This window comes from Pleuronectes platessa, chromosome 11 (assembly GCF_947347685.1).
Source record: "Pleuronectes platessa chromosome 11, fPlePla1.1, whole genome shotgun sequence".
NCBI classification, from domain to species: Eukaryota; Metazoa; Chordata; class Actinopteri; order Pleuronectiformes; family Pleuronectidae; genus Pleuronectes; species Pleuronectes platessa.
The window spans coordinates 17,725,373-17,745,134 of record NC_070636.1 but is presented as its reverse complement, the minus strand read 5'-3'; the positions used below and the strand labels follow the sequence as shown (position 1 = coordinate 17,745,134).

Here is a 19,762-nt window from a genome sequence, read left to right as displayed (position 1 = left end):
GGGTTTTACAGAGGAGACATTACAACACCAGGGGGCCACTTCGAGGACATGGGTTGGCTTGGCTCTGTGTTTGTCCTGTTTGTCTTCATCAATGTCCAGCTTCTACTTTTCCAGTTTGAAGCCTTCTGTGTTGTGGCTTTATATCCAATACTGCCACCTAGTGTTTTCAAGCGAATACAACAGCTTGGATTCTCAATGCGAGCTAAATGGAATGTGTCCTTTTTTTTTTTATATCTCCACAGAAACCACTGGCACACAAAGAGCCTCCACTACGGAATAACAGCTGCTTACAGATGCACCAGCAAGTAAGTCGATGAGTCGCATCATTTAAATGGCTCTATTCATTCTGCATATTGTTTTTCACCTCCTCTATAAATGTAATTTTTATGGAAGCAAAGGAAGGCCAACATTTTGATACGTGCAAAAAAAATTGAAAAAAATGTGCGTTTGATCTTTTAGAAATACAAAAACATGTGTCTGTTTTTATACCGCAGATTGTGAGTGGAGTCAGATTTTCTCGGCACAGAGGTTTTCTTTTTCTAGATTATTTGGACTTTCCCGAAAGTAACCTTAGCTTTGCTGCCAATTTGTCATAGTGGTGACTCCCAGTAGTACAAGAAAAAATGCCCAATGTCTACACAGACTATTGGCTTTGTATATAATACTTTTGTACAGCTCAAATTTATTCTTACCTCTCTTATCATAGCATAGGCTTGAAAAACTATTTTGAAATGTGTGATCCTATTGGAAAGTCTATTGTGCGAGACCAGGAAAATGCATCCAGAACGGAGTACATTTACTAAGTTACTGTACATTTGAAATACATGTATCTGTACTTAAGTCGATTTATTTTCGGATACCACTATACATACGGTATATACGCAAATATCTGTACTTTCTACTGCCATACAGTGCTAATGTCATTCAGTAGTTCCTTTTTTCACAATTAAGTATTCTGTTGTCTATAAAATGTAAATGATGATGGTCTTTACCTGCTCATGTCTTATATGCATGTGTGATGTAAGCTCCATGACCTGTATTTTTTTTTTGTTGTTACTTTGAAACTAGTTCTTTTTTTGTAACTTTTTGTTGTGTCTCTGTCCCTGCAGGAGCAAATCAGCGATCAGAACTTTGATGCCTATGTGACCACTCTAACGGATATGTACACAAATCAAGAGCCGTACCAGAGCCAGGAAAACAAAACCCTGTTGGAAAACATCAAGCAAGCCGTGCAAGGGATCCAAGTGTAACCACTTCTTTGAGTGAAGGGACATTTTTTGTTTGTTTCCCCCCGGCAGGTCTGGACGGTGCATCAAATCCACACACAAACAGGCAGTGGCGGTTTCAGCTCCTCGGTGCGGTGCAGTGACTTATATAGTGTTATATATTCTGAATTCTCTCAAAAAAGAGGTGTTATGCTAAGGAAGACCTCAAGATCATTACTTCTCCGTCTTTCTTTTCCTTTTTGGGTCTTGCTTTGAGGAAGAACATAAAAAGAGACAAACCGCGGAACAGTTTTTGAGGACATTCACATTTTGTACGTTTTCATATGAGCTGACATAGTGTCATGTAATGTTTCTAGCTGCTCATGTATGCACATTTTAAGTGTATATTTCTGAACAGTACAAGCTTATGATTACGGAACGAGAGTTCTTTTTATCGTTTGACGACAAAAGCATTTTAGATGAAAAAAACGGACAGTGAAATAAAAACGAAAAAACTACGAGCCAGGAGGAAGCTAGTTATTTTTCTGCTTGCGGGCGGATTTTGGACTGGATGATTTTAGAGGTTTTGTTTTTTCTTCTCCTCCTCCTCCTCCTCCTCCTCCTCCTCCTCCTCCTCCTGCTCCTCCTCCTCTTCTTCTTCTTGCGTGTAGATTGTTCAAGAGCAAGACTGGTTTGCGAATTGCTTTATTTTCTGACAATGCTTGAGAAACGTTTGTGTTTTGTTTTGACAAAGAACAACAACAAAGGATGTGTAGCTGTAGGTGGGGGCATTTTCAATTGGTGCTGTAACGGAAACTGACCTGATGTTTGTATGAATGTATGTATGAACAGTTATATTGTAAACATCATTACACGGAAACCAGATGGTGGAATTCCCATTAATCTAGGAGAGAAAATTCCTAGAGGAACACATCTGTGCGGTGCATGCATGTTCACATGCTCATCCTTATTAAATAATCTCAAATAGAAAAATTATGTGTAAAGACAATGACCACATTCGAGCCTTTCTAGAATCAAATCTGCTCAATCTCGACACCTGTCGTTGCTAGGATCCAGAAAGGTCTCAGCAATATAATAATTAAATAATTTGTTTATCGTAGGTACAGGATGCAATCTGCAAAAGAAAGAAAAAAAAGGTTGGGTATATGCAATTTCTTGTTTATAAGCATAGTGGGGTAACGTGAATCTTTTTAATATAACCTATGTAAAATATTGATTTTTATACAAATCTTTTAATACAAAAGTCTTTTTAAAAAAGAGGAAGGAACCTGGACATTGAGATTTAGATGGGAAAGTATATGAGTTCCACTTTTTGTCTGTACGATTTTGCACAGGGACACCTTCGTTTCCATGTTTTGATGTTCTTACAGGAACTAAAAAGCAGTACCCGAGCACCTGAAAAAAAGAAGGGTTTCAGAGGGTTTTTGTAAAGAGTATTTATAGAGTATGACAGCGGGACTTACAGGGTCACTGTCCCCACTTATGTGCCAGTAGACTATTTGCACTTGTCCTTGAAGATATTATCCTTTGCGTACGGCGGCGTGCAATTTTTTTCCAGGCGACCTCTTTGGCACACGATTGGAGCAACCAACCGCTCGGAGCCACTGCGGGCGTGGATTTAGTACCACTGAGAGAGGAGGAACAGGGACTTGAAATCAGAGAAGCGGATGATTATAACCATAGCAGTTATACTGTAGGCTATTATGTAAAAACATTAAAAATGTTCTTTCATTTTTGCTATGTTTTAGGAAGATGAAGTTATCCCCCAGCAGCACTTTATATCTAATCACTGTACAAAGGATTAAATAGTCAATCAATTCAAGGTTTTAAATAAAAAAAAAAAGTGGAAGAAAACGTAGGTCTGGTGAAATGAGACCTTCGAGGGGTGATCCAGTCGCAGGCTGCGTGCACACCCCTCCGTTCTGTTGTTCTAGTTGTTAGCGATCATGTTCAGAATTTGCCTTTTTGAGAGCTAATGCAAAAGGTGCTTGTCGTTCACCTGATTGAATCTCATCTATTGTACTTTGCTGTCCTCTTTCAGGACTCTACTTCCCATCATCCATGACTGCATACGCCTTTTCTCCACAGCATCGTGTCTGCAGCTTTTTGCCAATATAGTAATGCTTCAGTAGAGTAATAGCTAGTACCAGTTTTTGAATTACTTCTCATTATCAGTGAAAAATGGAAAAAGGGGTTTTAAAGCACAAACTGGCTGCTCACCTGATGTTGGTACATAAATAACAAATCTGAAAAAGAGTTATCTGTGACTATCTATAGGGAACACAAAAAGGGTCGTCAAGTATTTAGAATGCTGACTTTTCATATAAAATTATTGTGACTCCATCAGAGTTTATTATTTTCTTTGAGCCGATTCATTTCGAGGTTGATTTGAGTGACCATTAACAAAGACAGGATTTTGTATAAACTATTGTGCTCTCTGTGGAACTGAAGTTTGATTTATTTTTGTACTACACAGCATGGATTTGTTGACATTTTAATTTTGCTATAAATGTGTGAGATCACAAGTTGCTGTGATATTTAATTTATAAATTGTGAACTTTGTACAATTTTTGTCATGCTGGATGTTGACACATCTTACTCTGAATAAAGAAAAAAAATGTGTTGCCAGAGGCCTGTAAAATAACACTTTTCTGTGTTCTTCCATCAATCTATGATCTCTATCGCTTATCCTTTGAGGGTCTTTGGGGAGAGAGGTCTGTTAAATCACACATATGTGATCTATAGGGGGCTTGTGTGATAGTCTGTGTTAATGTTGTGAGGAAGCCACATGAGAGTCAACCTGAAGAGTCACCAACTCTCAATATTCAAGTAGAATTTCTTCCGCAGGCCCCATTCCCAGCCGATATTGGGCAGGTACACCATGGACAGGTCGCCCACGTATTACAGAGCTGGCTCATTAGTTTTTAAAGGAACAGGCACTCAAAACAGGTCAATCTGAGGAGGGCTGTTTTAGACAGGGTAAAAAGGTGCTGTTTTAAATGATCCTTGTGGTATTTTGACCAAAATATGTTACAGACATTTCATTAAGACCCCAAGGAACTTTATCAACTTGTGGTAAAATGGGCATAATATGTCCCCTTTAATGTCTTTAGTCTGTTTTTCGGAAAAAACAGAAAGGAAAATATTTGAAAGTGGCACAAGAACGTCAGCTACGTCTGAGTGCATCATCATGTACAATAACTGGTCGTAGTGAGAGGCTTTAACCATGGAAACTAGGATGAGGCGGTGGACTAGTGGCAGAAAGTTGGACTATGGGCAGAGAATCCAACGGTGGTCTCTGGTTCAACTCCACGGATTGACAACACAAAAACATACCTAGACGGACCCTAATACCTGGAACTGTTCCCCACTGTCTAAGTGCCTACCCCACCCCACTGTCTAAGTGCTCCTGATCAAGGCACCTTACTCCCCCAACACCTGCTCCCCAGGCGCTGTGCATGGCTGCCCATTGCTCTGTGTGTCCTCCTGTGTTCACCAGATGGGACAAAAGCAGAGAACAAATTTCCCCCTATTTGCATAAATGTAATCCCCACAGAGGTTTGGATATCAATTTGTTTCCATTGACTGATTTTACTTTAATAAATAAATATAATAATGATAACATTAAAATGACTTTGCACACATGGTGGAACTAAAAAACAGATAAGATAAAGACCAAAACCAAGGTGTTAGGAAATAATGAAAGGTCATGCAGGTCATTGGGTCTCGGCAGCATTTTCCTGACACAATGAAAAAGATTAAGTGGAAGTCACAACTGCTTTATTCTAACTTAATTATTATTTATTCCACATATTGTGGCCCTAACGAGCCATGGTATAGTAAAAACGGAAGGAAATTCATCAGTATACACCAGTGGAGATTGTCAGCACAATGAAGTACCACAGTCTACAGAATGTTTTCTTTTTATTGAGGGAACTAATATATTCTGAAACAAAGCTTCCCCAGTTAATCTGTGCCTTCAGTCTGTCAGGCTGTGGAAACGCTAACAACAGTCATGGAACAGTATTGTTAATGGCTGAAATGGTAACAATGACGTGGCTGTGTGCCAGCAACAGGGGATGCATCCACCTTTCACCCACACGATGCAGGAATCAAGAACATGGATGTGGAATGAAGTTAATGCAGTTACAATTTGAGATAATAGACCAATGTGGAGGCAGCATGCGAGGCCCGGGAGCTGATGAGTGGCATAACATTATTTGATAGGTTGTGAAAAATGGGTTATAGGGTACGTGTTATTTAAGGAAATGACCAGCAGATGTCAGCAAAGCCAACCTATTGACCAAGGAACACTGGCGTAACAACAACAATGCTGAAGATACCATTTAACTTCAAGTCAATGATGCTCTTCGAAAAATCGAATGTCAATTTATATGAAGTGGGGAGGCATTTAAATGTCTCCTTTCTGATTGGTGCATCAAGTGGTCATCTTTATAGTGCTCACCTGTAACTGATGGGACGCTAATTAGCCCTCATATTAGCTTAGCTTTACCTTGCTGACTAAGAGAATTGAATATGAATATATTTTCTCATCCTTATGAAAACAGTATTTATTTGAAACAGAAAATTGTAACGTCTTTGCTGCTAATAGCATTTCAGCTAACTTTTTGAACACATCACCACTTTGTTTTGCTCTTGGATTAAAACTAAACAAAAACACATCATACGCAGTACTCTGCCGCCACCACCAGGGGCCACCAGTGGCCTTCAAACTAAAAATATCAGCTTGCTCTACATTCCTTTGTTCATTTTTGTCATATTTTCCGATTTACAGAGAGGCCAAAAGTCTTCTACGAGGCAGATGTGTCAACAACAAGCATATGTTAAATCAATAATATTAATCAATGCATTTCATTTAGGTTTGACAGTGGCAGGGCAGCCTTTTTACGTTTGCTCCTTGGTTTAACTTAACGTTTCTATTTTATTCTAAACACCATATCCAAGAATCTCCTTCGGTTCTGCTGTAACATGGAACGCTACAGGAAGCTATTCACTCCGTACAGTGATCCTCCACTGTGACGGGACAGGGGACGCCTCAGATATAAGAGTTTTTCCCTGTATCATGAAAAAAACTCCACGATTTATCACTTTATGTATTACATCTGTTTTTTGCAGGGTTGTCTGGCTCTCTCTATATATCAAGCTAACATAACAAATGTACAGTGTATAATCATCACATGGTTTGGGTCTATCTTGAGTCCCTATGTTTTTATTATTATTTACATTTATTTTATTTAATAATTATTATTATTTAAATAATTATACTGGTTAAAATTTTCTTCACTTTAACCAGCTACAGAATTAGTCAAATAATAAACTTAGCTTTATTTACACTCATATGTCTTACTTTTTCAATGCAGGAGTATTTTTACACTTTTTGCCACTTTTACTTAAGGGTGTGTATTTTCAAGTGTCAAGGTTACATCTTTACAAAAGTGTCCTCAAGTACACCGAACAACCTAATCCCATAATGCAATGGTTCTCAAATGGGGGTCTGTGGACTCTGTACGGCTCTTGAATCATTCATTATAATAATCATGTTATATCCAGTGTTGACATGTTGAAAATATTTTAAATACATGTTGAATGTCTTTTAAGGATATTTCTATCATGCTGACCTTTCAAATGACTAATTGGCGGTGTCAAATTATAATTAAAGGTCCAGTGTGTAAGATTATGGTGAAAGGGATCTATAGCCAGAAATTGAATATAAAATTATTCTAGTGATGTTTCACTAATTCATAATCATCTAAATCGTACAAGTTGTTCTTTTTTCTTTACCCGAGAATGAGCCATTTGTATTTACATCAGGAGCTTGTCCTCGCTACGGAGGCCGCCATGTTGTTTACAGTAGCCCAGAGTGAGTTTTTATGTCAACAGGCTACCACTGGTTCTCAACATGGAACATGCAACTTCACCACTAGTGGTCAGTAAATCGTACACACTGAACCTTTAAAGCTAAACTCACAAGAGGGGGTCCCGGAAATATCATCTACCTTGTGTGGGCTCCATCTCAGAGAAAAAAGAGAAATCTGTCGCTATAATTTGCTCAATGACAAAAAAATTCTGGATGTTGGGGGGTGGAGACTTGCAAATTTTGAAATAAGTAAAAATTATTGCATGGTAGTAAAGCAAACACTCAAAGGGTTATTACAACAGGGCCGGGTCTAGGAAGGGGCAAGAGGGGGCCTGGCCCCCTCAAATAAATGTTGTGCCCCCTCAAACTAAATAGGGTTAGGGTTAGGGTTAGGCACAATGTCCCCTCAAGATTTGTGGCTGCCCCCTCATACATGCCTGTCTAGACCCGGCCCTGTATTACAACCTTACAAACTCTTGGATACTGACGCTTCACTTGCATGAGGGGGGCCTTCTCTCTCTCTCTCTCTCTCTCTCTCTCTCTCTCTCTCTCTCTCTCTCTCTCTCTCTCTCTCTCTCTCTCTCTCTCTGTGAGTTTGTCTCTCTCTCTCTCTCTGAGTGTTTCTCTCTCTCTCTCTGTGTGTGTGTGTTTTCTCTCTCCCTCTCTCCAAGTTGAGCAGCCTCTCTCTCCCTTTCTGTGTGAGAGAGAGTGTGTGTGTGTGTGTGTCTGTGTGTGTGAGGGCCAGCTGGCGGTCTGTGCTCTGCTCGGCTCACTGCTAGCAATGGCGCTGCGGGCTGCCCAGCTCTTCTCTGCGCCTCTCCTCGCGGCCGCCCTGCTGCTGCTGCTCGGGGGACCACAGTCCGGACTCTGCTGCCCGAGCCGCTGCCTGTGTTTCCGAACCACCGTGAGATGTATGCACCTAAACCTGGAGACCGTGCCGGCAGTGTCCCATCAGACCACCATCCTGTGAGTAGCCTCTCCTTTCCCCCCCTTTGCCTCCGAACCGAACGGGACCCGGCCCGCGGGGAGGAGGAGGAGGAGGAGGAGGAGGACGCGGGGGAACGCGGAGAGAACTCAGAAGAGTTGTGAAGTTGTGAAGGTTGATAAAGTTAGCACGAAGTTTTTCTTTCTCTTTATAAATAGCTGCGGACTAAAGCTAAACTTACGTAACGCTACACCGCAGTGTATCAGAATGTCTCCCCCGGGTTGGGGCACCTGTGTGCGGGTTCAGCTGCTCAGAGCAGAGGCTCATCTGACCGGTGTTCAGGGGTCACAGCCCCCGGGGGATGCGCGGCGCTTCACCGGGCTCTTCACCGGCAAGTGTTAACGTCTCCTTCCCCGGGACCTGAAACACACACTTTGATTGCAAGTGAGAGACCAATTAGACTTTATTGAAACCACAGCCTGCTCTCCCAAACTCCCACACTTCTATATTTTGCGGGGGGAGTCTATGTTCCAGTGGGGGAAATGTGGACTTCATTTCCCAGAAAAGATGTTTGCTCCAGATCAGCTCGATGGAGGACTTCCTGATCCCTTTGCAATCTCTCCGCCTGTGCTTCCATTTGTGGCTGGGTCTGGGGTTGTCAGGAGCACTCATGCTGCAGTCACCCAACTAAACAACCTCCTCTGTGATGTGGCCAAGTGTGTCAGAGCACACAAAGCCCCTGCCTCCCAACTATGTGGCACCTTTTGTCTTTAGTCGTCCCCCTGCAATCTGGGTTGTGCATTTCGTGTCCATAATGCACTGGTCTATAAAAAGCTTCATACAGGCTGGGAGCAATTGGGGGGGGGGGACGTACAACAAAAGGGGGGCAGCTCTGCCAGCCTGTACCACAGCAGGGTACTCAGAATTAGCCTTGTCCTCTGGGCCGAGCCCACAGCCCTGAGCCCCCAAGGAAAGAAAAAGGCTTCCCTGCACCACAGCAATGAAAAGATTGTTTAGGATGCCTGTAGGATGTGTCTAAATCTGATCAAAGGGGCGAGCATGCTTTGGTTTCCCCAGGAACTGGTGCTGGTGTGAGCTTTGAAGCTCCAGCCACTTGTTGCTTTAGCTCGGCTGTCAAGTCAGTACATGAATACAGGTCGTACCTGGCCTTCCCTCATTCTGCTGTATCAAAATGTTCCCTCACATCGCTGGATGTCTGCGGTAAACTCACCGAGTGCCTAAATCTGAGGATGAGTTTTGTTCATGCATTTTTGTGGTCCTTCTGCTGTGGGAGATCAAATGAAGCCTCAATACGCAGTAGTCAAGTTGATTAAAAAAGGTGGGAGGTGTTTTAAATCCTTCTTTCTGGAGTTTTTGTTAGCTGTTAAATGATATTCTACTTACTAAGGGCTTTAAGGTCAGAGCTTTCCTCGAGGTCCTAAGTGGTTTGTGGGATTAAGTCATAGAAAGTAAAGAAATCTTTTTTGTTGCATAGATACTTGATCTGGAGCCATGTGTGCTTTAGAGGTATAGACTTCTTCTTTCTTCCAGTTGGCAACGGGTCGTTCTTTTAGAATTAAGGTATTATGATTGTGAGATGACTCACCATGTAAGCCCTTTAGTGTGTGAAGCATAACATGACGGAAAAGTCAAGCATTTGTTGATTTATTAAGTTATTCAGGGAAAGAAATTGAAATTTAACAGTGTCTGTTAATCATATGAAATCTACTCCTGTTTATCTTTTTCTTGCATGACCTTTTTTTCAATATATTTTTACAGCTGTAGTCTTGCTCTAGTGAGTCAGGCAGTTTCATATAGTATTGAATTTCCTTTATTATGACCCCAGGTGTTATGTGTGTTTGTATTCATCTACACATGCATAACTAAGCAAGTTTCTAAGGTGGGAAACAGTCCAGATAAAAAAAGGCGCTAAAACCCAGAGTGGTTTCCTAGTAGCTTAAAACAATGAATATCATTGTCTTCAATCTTTTGAAACTCAAAACATCTCTTTCAGTTTCTCTGTTTCCTCTGGGCCACTTCAGTAAAGAATTGAGAAGTGTTGGCTCAGAAGTACTACTGCACATGGGCTTTGTGCCAGGAGCTTTTTTACATGACACTTGGACCAAAGGAACATGGCCGCTTTATTTTTTTTTATCTCTCTGGCCTACATTTGTTTTTCAGCTGTTTTCTCTATGGACTTACTGCTTTAGGCATGATAATAAATTGTGTTTCCTCTCTGTAATGACACTGCAGCATAACTTCTCAGGGAATTGCTGCAGTTTGAGAAATGATTGTTTTTACATTAGCACTAGTTTGCCAAAATCAAATATAAACAGTTTGTTTTACTGGCATTACCTTAGTAACTCTAGAAAAAGACTCAAACACTCTTCTTTTTGTATCACATCAAACTTAGCTTGTCAGCTTAAAGGAGGATTTGTATGTCACAAGTCAGTAGCCCAGTGGGCCATGTTCTGACGTCTTGGCTGGTTGCTTTATTATGACTTTTGCATTGTATATGGTGCTAGTTAATAACAGTGACATACACATTCTGTATGTAAATGTCTTCAGTGCTGGGAACATGTCAGTCAGTTGTGATCTGCTGAAATTTATATACTGGCTCATGCTTATAGTGAACTGTTTTCAGTTGATCATTGACTTTCTTTCTAAGTGACGATTGACGTTTTAAGATAAAGGTACTGTAAATAACTATTCTGAAACTGAGTACTTCATAGAAGTTTGTTTTAAGTAAACAGCACTAGGTTGAAACTTACTTTAAGACTGGATCTTGCATTGTTAATCCGCGGAATTTAGGTTTTATTGTCAACTTGTGGAAATGCAATACGCACTTTGCATATTCATGTGCCATTGTTTCATATTTCTGTCTTATACCACATGGTTTCAGCCACATGTACAATGTTTCATTACATGGATCTTTTACTTGGAAACTGCCAGTGTTAAGTCCATTTAAGGTTCAACTGATTCAGACATTTGTGTTTACACATACAGCTCCTCCAGGTAGTATCTAGAAAAGTTCAGGGTAGTAGTGCATGTGTGAGAGGAGCTTTTATCTTACACTGTGGATAGTGCTGGGACTCTATGACACTTGATATGTTCCCCCTTACTCCTAGGGCATGTTGGCCAGTGTTGGCCAGTGGCCTCAATGGAAAGTAGCTACAGTTTGTCCTGAAGTTAGAGAAAATTTGATGTCTGAAAATGTAGCAACGGACGTTGGCAGGTCTGCTTGTAACCCCCCCCCCCGATGACATAATGGAAACTGTTTGTGACAAATTATATTGAAATGGCTATGGCCAAAGGGGAAACTCCCCAAATCTCGACTGACCAACTAATTGTGTTACGTTGGTCATTCACACGGAATTTGGCCGACTCTATTACTTACTCACTCACTCTCAGACATTCGGGAATGCAGGGCTGGACTGATGCAATTGCACAGAGTGGGACTAGCTCTCAGTTTTGTACCTGAGTGTTTTCTGAACGGCAGTGCTGAGTGTCGAGAACATGAGTGGAAACTGCTGTTTCGTGGGTGCAGGAAGGCTGGTGAATCATATCAGTGGGGGTTTGTGTCACAGTGTCACCGGGCTGTACATTCGATTTCACGTCTTGGTTCCGCCTGGTAACGGCTTTATCGGGGACACAAATTTCTGTGACACCCTCCTTTGAGCTCTGCATGGGTTACTATTTGGCATTCATCGTCTTGCCACTATTCTGTTTGAATGTCTCTTACTGCTCGCCCTGCTCTCTTTGGCTTGGTCGGACTGAGTGTCAGTGAGTCAGGGAGAGAAAGTGGAGTTCCATTGTGTGAAATTTGCTGCAGTCAGGCTTTGTGAGGCACTCAGTCTCTGCAGCATTATGGAATGCAAAGCCAGAAATCCCCAAAGCTTTGCTCATTTGCACAGGGAGATTGGGCCCAAGATAGTTGTTGAAAGAAACTCTACATGGCCTCTTCCTGTGCCCATCCAATGCAAGACAGCTGGGGAATTACGGGAAACACTGTTTCACGTTTCTTCTAAATTAGTTCATGAAAAAATCTATCATGAATAAAGTATGCATTTTATTTTTGGCAAGTTTGATAATAGGCACCTATTAAGTTTACTGCTCTGCAGAAATGTTTGTCCAGTCAATTTGATGGGATACTGTTGTTCATGGAGGCCAAAGGCATCTTCACAACAATTGAACACAAAAACACGTTTGTGAAATACTTTTCCCTCTTTTGTTGACAAATGCTTTTTATTGTCTCATTAGTTGCATTATTTGTTCACAAAACACTTTGGGATGTATATACTGACGATCGGTTGAGAAAAGTTCTTCATACTGTATAATTATTCCTTATTTTTTTCAACATTTGAATTAGATTTAGGTGTTAGTAAAACTTCCTGATGATTTGTCTTTCTCTCTCTTTCAATTACGAAGCAACGTTTCATGAACTTATGACTGCGCTCAGGGGTCACATTGATGTTCACCTGATATAGTAAACAAGCCAAGTAATCCCTCCGAACCAATGCATGTTAACTGTGACAACAACCGAGGAGAAATGTGCATTGAGATATTCTGCAGACACCAGACATGATACAAAAGCTAGAGACTGGGTCAGACACACAGGGTTCACGTCTGCAGTTGCTTATCACCGACATCTTCTCCAAGCAGATACAATGATTTGACGTAGTGGAATGATTTGAGGGAGAGGCGGTGGTCTAGTGGCAGAAACTTGGACTATGGGCAGAGAAGGTCTCTGGTTTGTCTCTGGTTCGACTCCACGGAGAGACAACAAAAGACGAACCTGGATTGATCTGTCCAAAAATCCAAGAGTCTCCCTACCCTGTCTAGTGCCCCTGAGCAAGGCACCTTACTCCCCTAACATCTGCTCCCCGAGCGCCTGTACGCGGCTGCTCACTGCTCTGTGTGTACTGCACAAGATGGGTCAAAAGCAGAGATTAAATTTCCCTACCTGCATGAGTGTGCCTTTGCATGACTGTGCATGTGTTTGGGATGAATAAATGCATCTTAATCATCATCTTAATCTTAATTTTACCCCAGTGAGCACTGTGAAAGAAGGAAGCGGTCACTCTGCAGCTCTACTTCTCAAGTACACTGCTCACTCACTGGTAAATAAAGAAACAAAATGTTCTTGAAGAATCTAATCCGTCTTTCAGAAGGCAGCCCCGATTTGGCAGCTTCCAAGTTGTGGAATTTAACTACATAACTTAAAAAACAAAGGGGAAATAGTAATCAGTTCAGTGCATTTACATTCACAACATGTTATAGTCTATCAACCTAATGACTGGCAGTAAAGTGAGCTAATGTATTTATATCAATATGGCTGTGTAATTATGTTATTTTGGGGTTTGACATTATGAAATTAATCAATTTATGATTGTCAGAAATAGACATAAGTGGGTCACTATGACAATAATCAGTGCTGGACTCTCTTTAATAGATGACGCTATAGTCCGTTATCACCATAGATGTGTGTACACAACCTTTCCAGCTGAAGATTCCAGCAAAGTCAACAGTTCCTGTGATTGTTCCCAAAGTAATGTACGTGAACTACTCCTTCATGTGGATTGTTCTCCCTTTTTCATTCATTATGACCTTGAGCTGTATTCAGCAGCCCAAACCATTCAGGCTCTGTAAGATTGATGTAAGATTTTGACAGGCTCCTATAGGACTTCAATCACTATCCCGATTATTCCAATACAATTGATTGTACGCATCAGGGAAAGTATTGACCTAATTACCGACATTGACTAAATAAGGTCAGTTAGAGATTATAATTGTTTGTGTCGATATATTTTTGGTTAATTACCCAGCCCTAGCTCCTACTTTCCTCCGGCTCTCCTTTGACAAGAAACAAACCCTTGTCACTTTAACAAAGGATGTGCTTTGCCAAGGATCCACCGCAGCCATGTTTGGAGATCCTGGTTCTGTGTTGCTCCAACCAACAAGGAGCCAGCCATGTTCTTGTTTAGCTAAGAATGACTCACGTACACCGGAGAGTCCTTGGCATGGGTCACGAAGCCAAATGACTTTCCTGAGTCAAGAGGGAGAGAAAGAGGAGAGGTCCACACATGGCATTCAGATGCTGGTTGAATTGGGCAGAGGCCAGGTTCAGCAGTTGTTGGAGCTCAGAGAAGAATTTACAGATATCTCCTCTGAAATTCTTCTCTTCTTCTACAGCTGCTGTACCCATTTGCTTCATGAGATTTATTTGCCTTGTGAATGCCATGGTAGCAGATGAGCACATTAATGGCATTGTCGGATATGTTTTACTGGTCATGCTAGGAGAGGGTGTTTAATTTAACAACTGCACGTCATTTAATCTCCCACAGTAATTTTTTAGCAACTTATGCATTAGAGCATTAGATCCACATGTGTTGACAGTTTAGCTACAAACTGTCAGCACATGTGGATCCCGCCCAGTAGTTAACACCTACCACCATTTACCACCTACAGTCCACGTTTTCAGACATTACCTTCCACATATGAAGAACTGACTTAGAAAAATGCGTTCTCACTCAGCCCACAGAAAATGTCATGAATATGTCTGGAGTTCAGTGCATGTCTGCGAGCAGCTTTAATCTCTTAAATGTGGAGGAGGTTCCTGGGAAAATGAGATGGCATAGATGATAATCAGCTGATTAGGTAAGAGCCGAAAACGATACTCGAAACAATCCTTTTCAGTCAGATGTCTGTAGGCAAGCACTATCCACACATCTAGCTGTCTAAATCACTTTGATTCTTCTTTCACAATAATTAATGGAATCTATCTCGGTGTGTCTACCCCTGCGGTGGGTGCCGGGAACCCCAAATGGAACGCAACAGTTTTCCATTTTCCCGTCACGCCGTTTATTGTTAAAGTCTGGTGGTATAGAGAACTCTCAGCATAATCTTTTTTTTCCAGGTCCTTCAGCCTATGGATGGGTGGCCTGCCAGTTACACAAACCAGTGCAGCATGTTCCCCCGGCTCTTGTGATTGACATGCAGCCTTGCCATTGGGTATAGATCTTCTCTCAAAGAGCTGTGAGTTCTCACTGGAGTGTGTCAAACCTCTGAGGTGCCCGGCCAAGGAGAGCACATTATTGTTTAAAGCTTTGTTTGGGTTACCGGTTAATGGGAACTTGGGACCAAAAAACTTAAAAAGTTCAAAAGTAGCAGGGTTAAATACTGGGCCCCCACATGGATGCCTTTGGCATGTGAAGTCTTAGACTGGGCCCATGATTTCCGTAATGGATTGTGTGCTCTTCAGTGTCTTTATTGAGATCAACTGAAGTGAATCCTTTGCATATAATATAAGGATTGTAAATTACTAAGTCTTAGTAGTCTAGTAGTACATCTTTTAGTCCCCTGAGTTAATTCATTCAAATGTTTGTTGTAGCACATTGACAAATAAGTACTGTAATCCTCCTGTGTGTGTGTGGTCCTAAATCCTAAATTACCTCAGTGCACTCACTGGACCTGTAGCTTCATCTCAGACCCAGTGTGTCCAAAACACTGCAGCAGATTGTCAGCGTTGTCTGCTCTAAATTGGTCATTCATATATTTTGAGCAGGACCGGCTAGTGGCATTGGCGACATTGTCTTTTGCCTAGGTTGCAGAATGTCCCGTGGGTGCAGCTAAGATAATTTGACTCCTAATTGTTACTGTAAAAACATTATCGACAGAAACACCCTTTAATTACTATAATAAACTGACATATAGAATGAGATAATGGCTGCAATTTGATTGCAGCAGTAATTGTGCACATCTCAGTCCAAGACAAGGAAGTTACACTGACTGATGCAAGTACTGAATTGGATCAGCCTTAATTAATCATTATTTTTTGTTTTTATTATTATTATCATCTCAAGTTTTTCATAATGAGAAGGTGAGCCTTCAGGTAAACAAGAATAAAAACTTAGAAAAGAAGAGGAGGAAAATGGCAGATATGGAGGTGCAGTTTTATGTTTACATTATATTTTAGCATAGTAGCAATAACACTGGGAAATGTTACGATAGATGCTAGACTCTGACATACAAAAATCTGATCGGCAGGCCAGCAGTGGTGGATGACATTAAAGTATCAAGACAGAAAGGTCAAAATACTCTTCAAGTAAAAATACTCAAGGAAGAGTCAGACTTAAGTAAAACTAAGTGTTAAAGTCAAAATGTAATTAGAATGTTTGAGTAAAACTACATGTTTGTTTCTTATGTTTGATATATTATCGTATGTGAAATTATCAGTTAATCAATACTGAAGAATCAGTGTGTGATGTGACATGTAACTCAAAGTAAATGTGCTAAAAATTGAAAAGGCACACATTTACAACTGTATATACATAAAAGTATGAAAGTATTATCAGCAATATGTACTTAAGGTATCAAGTAATAGTACTCATCGTGTAGTAAAATGTTTTTTGGGGGGGTATTAATATCACTGCTGCATTCCTGTGCATGCTGCATTTCACTGCTCTTTCCTTTCATCTCACCCAGGGCACCAAAATGTTGGAGTCGGTTTTGAGAAATGGCCTGAGTTTAGTTAATGCCAGAAAGCTCTAGTGCAAACAAAGGAACTTGAAAATCCCTCTACAAGCCCTCTGTAGTAAATCTCTGAGCTACTTTTTATTTAAAACATTTTCACATTGTGTCTCCGCTCTAATGAGCATGGCATGTTCAATTATGAGCCCAAACTCCTGTGTGGGTTAATGTCAAACATCTTCGTCTTCAAAAATAAATCAAATGATCTTTTTTATTACTCTCTCTGCTGCTGTTGTCAAGCTGCTCCTTCATCACTCAGGCTGAGTTGGCCGCTCTGCAGGGTTAGCCTCTGTTTTATCGTCCCCTTAACATTAAAACTCCAATCAAACACATCCATGGAAGTTAATAGACTGATTTCACAACTCACAGAATAAATGTCGTAAAATGTTCAGCAATTTGTGCTTATTTTTGTAGCAACTAAATGGAACCACTTGCTGAAGAATGTCACTCTTAGTCCCTGTTTACTAAATGTCCCCCTTGCTTTTCCTGTATTTTCACCCCTCGTGGACTGAGTCATTCTCCTCCCCTGCTTTTCTCTTGTTCCCTTAAGATAAACCAGCACAAAGCAGCTTTATCGGCCGTCATGCTCCTCTTGCAAAATGCAATGATTACTTCCTGTTTAGTTGTGGTCAAACAATTGTGCATTTTGTTGCTTCCTTGCTTGGGAAATGAACTTTGCTGTGAGATTAGAAGTTGTGAATTGACCTTGTAAAATAGCCTTATTGCTCTGTAGTAGAGGATGGCCCGTGATTAATTGTATTGTTTGTTTGCGGCCTCTGGGCTGCGATGGATGTGCAGGGTCAGGCAACACAGTGCAATTCAGTGTGTGCTGCCATTCTGTGATCAAAGGCAACTTTTCAGTCTTACTCACTCACTGCAGGCCATGAGAGCACAGTGCTGCTGATGTCATCAACCCCCCCCCCCCCGCCAAGACCAGGACCCTCTGGTCAGCCCCCACCGACAGCTGAGCCTCTGAATGCACAGAGCACACTGGTGCACTTATCCTTCTCTGCAAACACAGTCATTGGAGGGAGGCACGTGCACACACACACACACACACACACACACACACACACACACACACACACACACACACACACACACACACACACACACACACAGCCACTGAGTTAACCAACTGAATGTTGTATAATAATCAACAATCTATTAATGTGGATTTCTGTGTGATAATACCTTATGAGTTTGTGAGCTTTTTTACACTTGCTGCTTTTAATCCATGAAGTCGCAGAGTTTTCCAGTTTCACATGTGCAGAAAAAATGGACAAAAGAAATGTATGTTCTAAAAACATGTTCACACCTGTGTCATTTGTGGCTCAGGAGGGTCAGTGGGTCATCCAGGGAAAAAGGTGGGAGGGCCTAATCCCCGTCTGCTCCAGTCAACATGCTGAAGTGCCCTTGGGCAAGATACTAAGCCTCACATTGCCCCTGAAGGCTGTGTCAGCAGTGCATGAATAGTGTGTTTTAAAAAGCAGCATATACTTGAACTGTATTAATTCATGAATGTGACTTGTAGTGTTAAGAGCTTGAGAGTGGTTGTTAAGATTACAAAAATTATATTCTGCAGTCCATTTACCGTTTAGCTTCATTGTGCTTCAAAGGCTGAGATGGCCCAGTAGAGACGGCTCTAATTAGTCAATTGATTCTGTTTTATTTGATATATTTTTGTTGTTTTCTATTGATTACAATTATTCTGCAGTAGCTTGATATCACAGCTACAGGCTGCATACATCCATTATGTGTGTTTTCGGGTGAGTATAAACAGGGACTAGAGCTTGTTAAATCCAGAACTATGATGAAAACATAGTAGAATGGATGTAGCAACAGTTACAGCTGCAGCTCGTGACTTTTTAGTTTCCAACTGTATGTTGAAATTGGGCCTGTTTCGTGTCATTGTGTTTTATTTAATACAATCTTTTCAAATTAAGCAAACTCCAGTTAAAACAAAGGTTTTCATAGTTTGCTCCAACTTAAACATGTTTTTTACAGAGTTAACATTTAGTAGATTTTAACATTTCACTTTTTTATACCAGGCTTTTTAGCTCGGGTCATAACTTTAAACTTACTTTAAATGTCTTATAGCATTAATTAGAACCACTGCTTTCATGTTAGTGCAACGCTTACAGACTGGAGCTGCTTAAAACAGAACAGAGGCCTGCTCTCCTCTTCCTTGCCTTCATCCTTTAGAGCTGGAGGCAGGCAGGCAGGCACACGAGCGGGACAGCCCCTGCCTTCAGCATGTCCGGGCATTGCACTCTGCACCCTCATGTTGCCTGGAGAGAACTGTTTTCCTTACTCTTCACCGAGCAGTGATCCTTGTTGTTTCCATTTAAGACTGTTTAACAGTTTTCTTAGGGTTAGGCCTAATCTCTCTTTTTTTGAACTCTCTAAAGAAACTTTCAGACTTGCAATAAACTCCGGATTATCTGCTAAAACTATCGACTAAGCAAATCACTGAGTTAAAGGCTCTGGACATTCTCTGGAGTTACAGCCCACTCGTAAAAACTCGAGATAATGTTCGGGTTTGTTGATGAAGAAGTGAAATATCTCAAAAGTTGCCATTCACATACAAAACACTGATGAAGATGTGAACTGAGAAAGACGATGAGATAAGAGAGTTTTTGGTGATTAGGACTGATGTCACTGTCGATGTGCTGTACATAAAAACACTTGATCTCAGCAGTGGAATTAATAAGTCACATCCTGCCTCCTGAGCCACCCTTCACCTGAATGCTCCATGATTCCGTTGTTGTGAACACTTCTGAACAGAGGATTTCCTGATGCGTTCTTCATGTTTGAAAGGCAAACTCATTGTACGGATGCCATTGTCTAGACATTTTCCGGAGTTCATGTCTGAAAACAGCGTAATTGTGAGATGGTTTCGTTTTAGTTTAAAACTAAGGATTCATTAATTGTACCACATTTTTTTTATCTCAACTAAAGACCCTAATTTTCTCAAAGGAATTTCCTACTTATTCTTTTAATAATCATAACATCTTTGATTGAATTACGTATCCTAACGCTTGTGTATCCAAAGCATTTCAGCCACAGAAAAGCTCTTTGAGTGGATTCCTGTGCTATCTCACAGCCTATATAAGAGGAAGTCACTATATGAAATATTGTATTCACTCTAATTGGATCCATATGTGAAGGCTTCTTATAGAGCATATGAACCATAAACATTTC

General features: G+C 40.9%; 2 protein-coding genes across 2 annotated transcripts in view; both read left to right on the top strand.

Moving 5' to 3' along the window:
* myt1lb (myelin transcription factor 1-like, b) overlaps positions 1–1,689 on the top strand; it is a 105,739-nt gene extending 104,050 nt beyond the window's left edge. Inside the window, exons 24-25 of the mRNA XM_053433767.1 lie at positions 243–305; positions 1,110–1,689. Coding sequence (XP_053289742.1) covers positions 243–305; positions 1,110–1,250 — 204 coding nt within the window. The 3' untranslated portion in view covers positions 1,251–1,689. The remainder of the gene's footprint in view (positions 1–242; positions 306–1,109) is intronic.
* A 6,068-nt stretch (positions 1,690–7,757) lies between these two features.
* The window catches only part of LOC128451364 (peroxidasin), a 57,694-nt gene continuing 45,689 nt past the window's right edge, over positions 7,758–19,762 (top strand). The window contains exon 1 of the mRNA XM_053435162.1: positions 7,758–8,070. Coding sequence (XP_053291137.1) covers positions 7,886–8,070 — 185 coding nt within the window. The 5' untranslated portion in view covers positions 7,758–7,885. The remainder of the gene's footprint in view (positions 8,071–19,762) is intronic.